The sequence below is a fragment of the Salvelinus sp. IW2-2015 genome, linkage group LG37 (assembly GCF_002910315.2).
Source record: "Salvelinus sp. IW2-2015 linkage group LG37, ASM291031v2, whole genome shotgun sequence".
NCBI lineage: Eukaryota > Metazoa > Chordata > Actinopteri > Salmoniformes > Salmonidae > Salvelinus > Salvelinus sp. IW2-2015.
The window spans coordinates 4,734,961-4,746,258 of record NC_036876.1 but is presented as its reverse complement, the minus strand read 5'-3'; the positions used below and the strand labels follow the sequence as shown (position 1 = coordinate 4,746,258).

The 11,298-nt window shown below is 40.9% G+C and overlaps 2 protein-coding genes across 2 annotated transcripts in view; both read left to right on the top strand.

Annotated features, from left to right (window-relative positions):
• The first annotated feature begins 7,627 nt into the window (after positions 1–7,627).
• Positions 7,628–8,843, top strand: LOC111960006 (T-cell surface glycoprotein CD8 beta chain-like). Its single transcript, XM_023981843.2, has 3 exons — positions 7,628–7,890; positions 8,058–8,107; positions 8,256–8,843. The coding sequence occupies exons 1-3, from the start codon at positions 7,670–7,672 to the stop codon at positions 8,318–8,320; spliced, it is 336 nt and encodes a 111-aa protein (XP_023837611.1). The 5' UTR covers positions 7,628–7,669; the 3' UTR covers positions 8,321–8,843.
• A 688-nt stretch (positions 8,844–9,531) lies between these two features.
• The window catches only part of LOC111960155 (uncharacterized), a 5,357-nt gene continuing 3,590 nt past the window's right edge, over positions 9,532–11,298 (top strand). The window contains exons 1-3 of the mRNA XM_070437785.1: positions 9,532–9,574; positions 9,728–10,093; positions 10,210–10,395. Of these exons, the coding sequence (XP_070293886.1) occupies positions 9,532–9,574; positions 9,728–10,093; positions 10,210–10,395 (595 nt within the window). The remainder of the gene's footprint in view (positions 9,575–9,727; positions 10,094–10,209; positions 10,396–11,298) is intronic.

The window sequence follows — 11,298 nt, the reverse complement described above, 5'->3', positions numbered from 1 at the left end:
AATTTAGCCCCAATTAAACACTGAGTGATAATGTAGCAGTGAAGCATGATGTCAAGATAACCAGATACTGTTGGGGTCTCGTCGACCACAGACTTTGCAGTTGAGATAACTAATCTGACAACAGTCCACAAGTTGACAAGAATTTGAAAATCTGGTTCGTCAACACCTATGAACGCTGGTTAAAGATTGGTGAAAATAAAATAATATGTTTATGTTTACTGCAAGGCTTGTGCGTCATAGGTTAAGGAGAGTAGTGTTATTAGGCTCTTAGTGACATGGTATTTACAGTTTTCATACATACATACATACATACATACATACATACATACATACATACATACATACATACATACATACATACATACATACATACATACATACATACATGCATGCATGCATGCATGCATGCATGCATGCTACAAACGTTCAACATAGACAATTCCCCACAACCAGCTAAAGCCTATGGTTGCCTTAAATATGGCTCCCAATCAGAGACAACAATAACCAGCTGTCTCTAATTGAGACCCAATTCAGGCAACCATAGACTTTCCAAGATACCTACACTCAACCATAGACACAGCTAGACTACTATACTAAACATAAACCCAACTACTCTAATAAACCCCCTAAACCTTACAACCACCCTAGACACTACAAAAACCACATACATTCCCCATGTCACACCCTGACCTAACCAAAATAATAAAGAAAACAAAGAATACTAAGGCCAGGGTGTGACAGCTGCACAGTATTGTCTCTTAATGATGGAGGTTATGTTATCGTTTAGGACCTTGAGCGTGGCTGAGGTACACCCATGACCAGCTCTGAAACCATATTGCATAGCGGAGAAGGTACGGTGGGATTCGAAATGGTCGATAATCTGTTTGTTGACTTGGCTTTCGAAGACCTTAGAAAGGCAGGGTAGGATAGATATAGGTCTTTAGCAAGTTTGGTCTAGAGTATCTCCCCCTTTGAAGAGGGGGATGACCGTTGCAGCTTTCCAATCTTTGAGAATCTCAGACGATACGAAAGAGAGGTTGAACAGGCTAGTAATAGAGYTTGCAACCATTTCGGCAGATCATTTTAAAAACAGAGGGTCCAGATTGTCTAGCCCGACTGATTTGTAGGGGTCCAGGTTTTGCAGTTCTTTAAGAACATCAGCTATCTGGATTTGGAACATCACTAAGCTAAGGACCCTGGGACTAAACACCTCCCTCTGCAACTGGATTCTGGACTTCCTGACAGGTCGACCCCAGGTGGTAAGGGTAGGCAACATCACATCTGCTATGCTGATCTTCAACACGGGGGCCCCTCGGGTGTGCATGCTTATTCCCCTCTTGTACTCCCTGTTCACCCATGACTGCGTGGCCAACCACGACTCCAATACCATCATTAAGTTTGCTGACGGCACAACAGTGGTAGGCCTGATCACTGACAACGATGAGACAGCCTATAGGGAGGAGATCAGAGACCTGGCAGTGTGGTSCCAGGACAACAACCTCTCCCTCAACGTCAGCAAGACAAAGCAGATGATCGTGGACTACAGGAAAAGGAGGGCAGAACACGCCCCCCATTCACATCGACAGGGCTGTGGTGGAGCCGGTCGAGAGTTTCAAGTTCGTTGGTGTCCATATCACCAACAAACGATCATGGTCCAAGAACACCAAGAGATTTGTGATAAGGGCACGATAATGCCTTTTACCCCTCAGGAGACTGAAAAGATTTGGCATGGGTTCCTAGATCCTCAAAAAGTTATGCAGCTGCACCATCGAGAGCATCTGTCTGGTTGCATCACCTCCTGCTATGGCAACTGCTAGGCATCTGATCATAATGGCGTTACAGAGGGTAGTACGTACGGCCCAGTTCATCACAGGGGCTAAGCTTCCTGCCATCCAGGACCTATATAAAAAGACTCCAGTCACCCAAGTCAGTGTTCTCTCTGCTACTGCACGGCAAGAAGTAACAGAGTCTAGGTCCAAAAGACTCRTTAACTTTTTCGACCCCCAAGCAATAAGACTGCTGAACAATGAATCAAATGGCCACCCCCCTTTTATGTTTACACTGCTGCTACTAGCTGTTTATTATCTATACATGGTCACTTTACCCATACCTAAATGTTCAAATTACCTCGACCAACCTGTACCCCCGCACATTGACTCTGTACCGGTAAACCCCTGTATATAGCCTCATTATTGTTATTTTAGAGTGTGTTTTTTTTTTCTTCTTAAAACTGCATTGTTGGATAAGGGCTTGTGACTAAGCATTTCACGGTAAGGTCTACACCTGCTGTATTCAGTGAATGTGAAAAACTTGATGTGACTGCTCCACCACTAGAGTCGCAGCAAAATAAAAAATAGTGAAAATGTTCTAATTTTTCACTATTTCGACAAAGAATCGTTGAAAACGTACTTTCATGTGATAGCTCATGTGTGTAGTCATAATATCTGTCAARAAAGGCCCAACAAAGACACTGTGTGGCTGTGAAGAATCTATAACAAGGTAATATATAAATMTATTACTTACATATTACACATCTGTATCATGTTATAAATCCATTTCAGAATAATAGAGTCACTTGTATCAAACAGGCTAGGTAGTCATCATCAGTGGAMCATTACTACTAACATCAACTAAGTTATTATAAAGTATAGCTTAGTTACCAGGAGGAGCCACACAATCATTCTAAATAAAATGGGTAGCAGAGTGATCTCTACTGTATATGACGAAAGACAATGACTTGTGTTTGTGTCTAGTTTTGTATTGAGTTCCAGGGAGTAGTTGAATAGGTATGGGAGACAACCTATTTATTCAAGTCATCTCTCTGTAATGTGTTGTCCTCTTTTAGTTGTGTTGATAGCATGTCACTCACAACCACCCCCACACAGTGAACAAATTCACAGTACTCTGCAGTCTGCTGTAAGCCCAAGACGAGTCCATATCTATGCTTTGGTCAGGTGGGTCTGCTGGCTTTGTGCACACAGGACCCTCCTACCTGCTCTCTGTGTCTCTGTGTCTCTATGTGGTTTTCAGCAGGATGTCTYTGTGGTGTCACTGTTGTTKTCACTYTCTTTACTTGTTGTTCATGTTGCCCCTGACAGKTTACATCCACAACAAAACAGTTATTTATACAACTGACTCTAATATATATATTTAGTTATCTGAAATCAGTTACAAACCACAAATAACTGCTAATGAACCCTATCCATGACGCTCCTAAAGTTAGCACCTCATGTGTGATGCAGCACCATCTATTCTAACTTGTGGTTCCGGGGGGGGGCAATTTGGTGATAAGCATGTGAGAACGTTCAGTACATTCTCAAACAGACATGTCTGTGAAGCACAAAAACAACTGCAGGTTCCTCTGTCAGAATGAGACCAATAGAGGAGGATCCTCCTTCTGATAGACTTCCTTTAGAACCCAATTAACCACAGATAACAACTAACAGACTAGATAAAGTGTGTCACATTACGGTTATGGTGAATGCACCATTTGTAAGTCGCTCTGGATAAGAGCTTGCTAATGACTTAAATGTAAATGTAATGTTGTCTGGGGTGTCCAATCAGGCATGCACTATCAGGTGTTATACTTAGTGAATGTTTCTGTAAGATATACTAGAAAATGTAAGACTGACATAAAATGTACTTGTTTCATTGTGTAGGTGTTTCCCCCACTCATGTTCAAACTTGTACATATACTGTATATACAAAAGTATGTGGACACCCTTCAAATTAGTGGATTTGGCTGTTTCAGCCATACACGTTGCTGACAGGTTTATAAAATCTAGCACACAGCCATGCAATCTCCATAGACAAACATTGGCAGAGCTGCCCAGGTCAACTGTAAGTGATGTTATTGTGAGGTTGAAACATCTAGGAGCAACAACGACTCAGCCGAGAAGTGGTAGGCCCACAAGCTCACAGAACGGGACCACTGAGTGCTGATGCGCATAGCGCATAAAATAGTTTGTCCTCGTTGCAAAACTGCCTACCGAGTTCCAAAATGGCTCTGGAAGCAATGTCAGCACCCGACGTCAGCACAGAACTGTTCGACTGGACCATAATGAAATGGGTTTCCATGGCCGACCAGTAGCACACAAGCCTAAAATCACATGCGCAATGCAAAATGTCAGCTGGAGTGGTGTAAAGCTCATGCCATTGGACTCTAGAGCAGTGGAAACGCGTTCTCTGGAGTGATTAATCACGCTTCACTATCTAGCAGTCCAACAGACGAATCTGGGTTTCGGGATGCCAGAAAAACGCTACCTGCCACAAATCATAGTGCCAACTGTAATGTTTGGTGGGGGATGAATAATGGTCTGGGGCTGTTTTTCATGGTTCAGGCTAGTTCCCTTAGTTCCAGTGAAAGGAAATCTTAAAGCTACATAATACAATGAACATTCTAGAGGATTCTGTGCTTCCAACTTTGTGGCAACAGTTTGTGGAAGGCCCTTTCTTTCAGCATTGTCCATGTGCACAATGCCCATGTCCACAAATCGAGGTCCATACAGAAATTGTTTGTCGAGATCAGTGTGGAAGAACTTGACTGGCCTGCACAGAGCCCTGACCTCAACCCATCGAACACCTTTGGGATGAATTTAACGTCGACTGCGAGCCAGGCCTAATCGCCCAGCATCAGTGCCTCACCTCACAATGCTCTTGTGGCTGAATGGAACAAGTCCCCGTACAATTTCCAAACATCTAGTGGAAAGCCTTCACAGAAGAGTGGAGGCTGTTATAGCAGCAAAGGGGGACCAACTCCATATTAATGCCCATGATTTTGGAATGAGATGTTCAACAAGCAGGTGTCCACATACTATTGGTCAATATTGATTTGCGGTATCAACTAATGCCCATAGCAATATAGTGGAGTGATACAGTATCCACTGAGTATACAATATCCTTCCTAATATTGAGTTGCACCCCCCCACCTTCTTTTGCCCACTCAGAACAGCCTCAATTCATCTGTACATGCACTCTACAAGGTGTCGAAAGCATCCACAGGGATGCTGGCCCATGTTGACTCCAATTTATCCATAGTTGTCTCAGTTGGCTGGATGTCCTATGGGTGGTGGACCATTCTTGATGCACACAGGACAACTGTTAGACATGAAAAACCCATTATCATTGCAGTTCTTGAACACAAACCGCGTGCTCTGGCACCTAGTACCATACCTCTTCAGAGGCACATACATTTTGATTTCCCATTCACCCTCTGAATCACACAATCCATGTTAATTGTCTCAAGGCTTAAGAATCCTCTTAACCTGTCTAGTCCCCTCATCTACCCTGATTGAAGTGGATTTATTAACAAGTGACACTAATAAGGGATCATACAATTCACCTGGTCAGTCTATGTTTGGAAAGAGCAATTTTATGGTTTCAGATTGTGATGTTGATCCACAGATGATAATCCTGGTCCTAATTTCCATCATAGAACGGGAATTCTCCTCTGCTGTCTGATCATCGTAATCATCGTCTATATCACCAGGAAATAGTGTCACGCCCTGACCATAGTTTGCTGTGTATGTTCTATGTTTGTTTGGTCAGGGTGTGATCTGAGTGGGCATTCTATGTTGTTGTCTCTAGTTTGTCTATTGCCATGTGTTTGGCCTGATATGGTTCTCAATCAGAGGCAGGTGTTTGTTGTTGTCTCTGATGGGAGCCATATTTAGGTAGCCCTGTTTTGTATTGTGGGTTGTGGTGATTGTTCCTGTTTCTGTGTTTGTTCACTTCACTCAGTATTATCGTGTTCGTTAGTTCATTCGTTATTTTGTTTGTTTGTTTCAAGTATTCTAAATAAATATGAATACTCACCACGCTGCGTATTGGTCCGATATCTCCTACTCCTCCTCYGACGAGGAGGACGAAGAATTCCGTTACAAATAGAGAAAGCTAAGACCAGTGTCAATAGATTATAGATGGGTTTTGAAGTAAAGTAGGAYATACTGTATCATCGCTATGCATTACAAATTATTATTTATAGAGATTGCTTAGTTGCTTGTGGTGCATTTGAAAAATATTAGCCTGCAACTTTTAATTCAATTGAGCATCATCATCCTTCATTATGCTGTATGTGTTAATTGATTGAACTGATCTCCTGAAATCCCTGTGTACAGAACGCACCTTCTTATTGCATTAATTTTGCATTGTTTAATCTATTTAAMCAACTGATATGGAAAAAAACGTATTCCAACTTATTCCAAACTTATTCCATCTCATAGTTTGCCTGTATGAATGTTTGTCCAGAGGGTTTCTGCAGACACATCCTACTGTTACCATGCTAAACCCACCCACGCATCACGCACTCATTGAGCTGTTCACAGGTACCTGAACACTTTGATCTGCTGTGAGCTCAAGACAAGGCTGTCTCTTTGCTTTGTACAGGCCTGGTTGACCTSTCACTCACTATGTGGTTCCAGAAGGATGTCTATGTGGTGTCAGTCAGTTACTCTCTTTAGTCGTTGTTCACACCCATCACTATTAGAAACACAGTTCCCCTGACATACTGCATGCCATGTAGACTAACACAGTATCTTATCACTTACAAGATCATAGGTTTTATCAATTKTTGAACTGTAATCATTAGTTTAGTGTAGAGTAGAAGGTGTATCCAGGCTACAGCCAAGAGCCCTACCCACCCAGGTACAAACCCTGACTCCTACTAACTCTCAGGTGTTACACTTAATGTTTCTGTGAATGATAGTGAAAGTAAGACTGACCAAGTTTATTCACCCAATGGGTTAAACAGCTGCAAAGACAAAGACATGTTCCCACCAGCACAAGTATTTATACCCCCCTTTAGGTAGAGTCCCTTCCTTTTCTCAAACACTACATCTTTGTTGCTAGGCAGGAAGTTAAGTTACGTGTGTAATAAACTGTTCCTTCTCCCTTCATGTGACCTTACCTGACCTCGGCCCACATTCTTCACTAATCCACAGCTATCCACCCTTATGAGTGACTGCAACCATGTTATTGCCTTTTCCCTTGCTTAGTAACTTTTCAGGCCCATGTCACTTATCTACCCTCAATTGACCGCACCATATACATTCCTCCTACATATAACCATTACCTTCTGGTGTAGCAAGTATTTAAAATTACAACCCAACAGAAGACACCCAGGTACATTGTTGATACAATTCATATTTGTCTTTGTGTGTATTCTAGCTGTGGTACAATCCTCAGTCATGCGCCTTGTGTCCACAATGAATTTAAAGGCAACCTTCACTTCTCAGTGCAAAGTGGCAGAGGAATAAAACACCTAAGTATCTCAGACATGCAGCTCTCACATTCAGCAACATTTTACTGTGGGAGTTCTTATTCCAACAAGGTGGAATTTAGAGTGAAAATAAATAGAAACTAATGTTCTGCAACTAGAATCTTGATAATTTTTGCACTTTACGTTTTGGAAATACAAGGTCTTAATTAAATGTGAGGTATTTGCAAAATCAGACATCAATGAAGCTTAAGTTTTCAACAAATGTTGAGTTCGGACACAAAATAGGAAACACTTTTACTGACATCAAAACCTTTTTGTCAGGTTCTGCATCCAGAAACCCAACCGTTGTACAACAACCTGTTTCTGAGTCAATCCAGCCAGGAGCTATGACTCTGAACTGTACAATACACACTGAGACCTGTGCAGGAGAACACAGTGTCTATTGGTTCAGACATGGCTCAGGAGAATCCCATCCAGGAATCATTTACATCCATGGGAGACAGGAGTGATCAGTGTGAGAATTGCCCTGAGGCTGGGTCTCCTACACAGAGCTGTGTCTTCAAACTCCCCAAGATGAACCTCAGCCTCTCTGATGCTGGGACTTACTACTGTGCTGTGGTCTTATGTGGGGAGATACTATTTGGGAACGGGACCAAGCTGGACATCAAGGGCAGGTGAAACATCTTACAGTTTTGTTTTTATCTATTGTATAATCTACTGTGTAAAACTGCATACCGTACTAGTTTTTTACATCACATAAGAAATTGTGCAATAATATCACCAGATGTACCTTTACTGGAAGAAGGAGTTGTATCTTTATCTTTTCTGTCTTTCTTTTCAGGACCCTTCTCTCAGACAAGAAGTCCAGCAGTCTCTTATTCAGATACAGGGGTAAGTKAAATTCATAATATTTTCTATTACTATGTAAAAAAAAAAAGTTGAATTCCTTATGTTGAATTACCATATAAAGAAGAGTGAAAGGGGTAACAATAAAAACATATAGTAAAAGTCCCTTACATTTTCTAATTGTTCTTCACAGGCCCAAGATGCAGACAGTCTCCATTATGTAGCTCTGAATCTGAGCAACAAGAACAACAGGTCTAGAAGACAGAGAAGCAACATGTAGGAAGAGATGATGTACTCTGGGATCAGACAGTAGAACTGGATGAATGACACAGCCTTGTTAACTTTGTTAGCTGTAACTGTAATGAATTAGGTGCATTGCTTCTTTGACACACTCATCTGACAATGACTTACTTGCGATAAATAAAGCGTTTCACAATAATCTAGACAAATTAAGTTGAATGTATTTTTTTATTCCATGCTCATGCATCTTTATGCTGTAGTGATTAATAGTTTTTAATCTTCTCGTGCCACTAGCACCCGCCTCACACACACAGCAACCTATTTACAGGTACTCTGGTATCATTTGTTAATTCAGAAGAAAATAAGACATGGTAGTACGCATTTTAAGAAGAGATTTCAATTCTTTTACATGTTTTGTCTTTGTCTTTTAGTGGGAACCCCTTGCCGCTGAGCCAGTATGGGAATCCTCATGCCAACACGTCAGATTATATACATTTCTAACTTGCTGTAGGATGCCTTTGCAGAGGCTTAGCTTCGCCTAATTTAAATGTAAAACCACTCTGATGCAGAGCATAACTGTTCAGAAAGTGTGAAAGCTGATATTGGGATGGTTTCAGAAGTCTCAAATCCTCAGAAATAGTGGTTGATGTTGACTGACTGGATACATTTGTTTTGGTAGAAGTGTACAACAAAATGTATATAATGATTTTGAAAATATATGAAGTCCTACTTTGATGATAACGGTTGTAAAATGGACCTCTGTAACCTGCCTTAATGCTTATATGATATTTCAATAAACCACTTATTTGCACGAGGTATCAAGTATTGCATTTTTTTTTTTTTTAAGTTGCCAAACTCACCAGAATTCACTTCCTCCTGAAAGCTTGAACTGCCTTCTACAGACATGAAGTGAGAAATACAATGTAAACCCCCTGTGTATGTCAAAGAGGACATATGTACCAGTCTCAGCCACTGACCCAAATGATGAAAAAATACAAACCAGTAACTCTGACATTACATAATTTGAAGGGCTGCTCTAACTATGGTATGTGACAGGACACATGTTAGATTGTAGTTTTTAATCACATGTTTTATGCCTGTTCAGACAGCCAATAATATCACTCAGTTCAGAGTTTCCACCTACTTCATAACGATTACCTAATGAGTGTCATCATATAAAAGGTACCCCGTTGTCAGACCCACACACTATACAGTTCAGAAAGGAAATGATGATTATATATTGGACAATATTTTTGTTTTACGCCAATTTGGGTAAGTAAGAAATATTCATATGATTCCTTTTATTTTTTATGTCATAGTCTTTTTTCATCCATTTGAATGACTATGTAGTCTGAATAATGATAATAATGTATAAATCTGTACTATAACTTTGTCTTTGATTTATTTAGTTTGTTTGCTTCACAGGTTGTGCACATAACTACAATGTAATCCAACCAGACCCTGTGATAGTTACACAACTGGGACAAAGTGTATCACTCACTTGCTTTTGTCGATCTAATTTGATAGTCAGAGTCTCTTGGTTCAAGCAAACTGTTGGAGAGAAGCCTCTTTGCATGACATCATCATTTTATCACACTCAAAAGAGTCTTTATTCCAACAACTTTGACAAAGACTTTACTGAGACAAAACGTTTGAGTGTGAAGAGAGGAGTTGACAGCTTCAACCTGACCATCTCCAAGACAGAGTCAGGGGACTCGGCTACATACTACTGTGTTTCAATGGTAATGAGCGAAGACACATTTGGAGAAGGAACTGTTTTAATTGTTAAAGGTAATATAAGTTGCTTTTAAAAAAGTTGGTACTGAAGTGTGTTCATATAATGCTAAATTAATTAATCTAGCAGAAAAATTGAATTTACACACAATGATCTTACTCACTCTCCTCAGATTCGGGGTCCAACAGAATGTCTGTACTCCAGCAGCCTGTGGCTGAGTCAGTCCAGCCAGGGGACTCTGTGACTCTGAACTGTACAATACACAATGAGACCTGTGCAGGAGAACACAGTGTCTATTGGTTCAGACATGGCTCAGGAGAATCCCATCCAGGAGTAATTTACACCCATGGAGACAGGAGTGATCATCTCAGCCCCAACCAAGGGATCATTCAAATAAGTCGTGCTATTTAGTAATCTGCGGGAAAACCCACAGAACGTTCCTAGATGACCCTTCCAGAAACTCCCCGACCCCCAAGGACCGTCAGCATGTACAAGACATTCAGTTAACCACCTAACTGATGAAACTCAATTTACAACCTTGAGCAAGCCACATAGATGCCTAGTCGCATCCCTAAAACCAAAACATTAATGTCATCAAGAAACCTAGAACTCCTCATGTGATAACAAAGAAAATATCCGAGCTTCTGTAATCAACTTCTAGAAAATGCTGTGAATAGGAAAATGCGCCAACACCAAACTGGAAGTCTTCCAACTAGCTTGGAAAGACAAGTAACCGGCAGTATCGAAGAGCCCTCGCTGGCTGCTCGATTCATCCTATTTGACAACTTAATTGAGGAAAATACGAAACAGATCCAAAATGTATTTTTGATGCATGTCGCAAAGCATCATACTAAAATACAGGAATTCCCCTAAGAGAAGCATTAGGCTTTCACATTCCCGATGATAAATTCATGAATCTTCTTTGAGGAAATAGCACTCGATATAATTAGAGAAGCAAAGTACGGATTCCTTTTAAATTCGCATATTCCTCCAAAGCTTCAGTTGTCCGGAGTCTGCCACAACTCTGGCCAGGACGTAGGATCAAGGGACGACACATCCAAGTTGTTATTACTTGACTATACCTATTGACACAATGTGAAAAATAATCATGCCTCTAATCCTTCACAACTGTCTGCAATTAACTGACCGCTTATACACAACTAAGACTAACTGAAAAGACTGCTCCTTGCTTGCCCTACTATGTGAACATAATGACAACGCTTCTCATCCACCGGAGCTGTACCCATCATCTCACTAAAGG

What these genes read in the sequence shown, in the direction of transcription:
- LOC111960006 (XM_023981843.2), top strand. Translation starts at nt 7,670, where the DNA reads ATGGCTCAGGAGAATCCCATCCAGGAATCATTTACATCCATGGGAGAC. An exon ending in AAGCTGGACATCAAGGGCAG is followed by an intron (nt 7,891 to 8,057) that starts GTGAAACATCTT and finishes CTTTCTTTTCAG; the next exon opens with GACCCTTCTCTCAGACAAGA.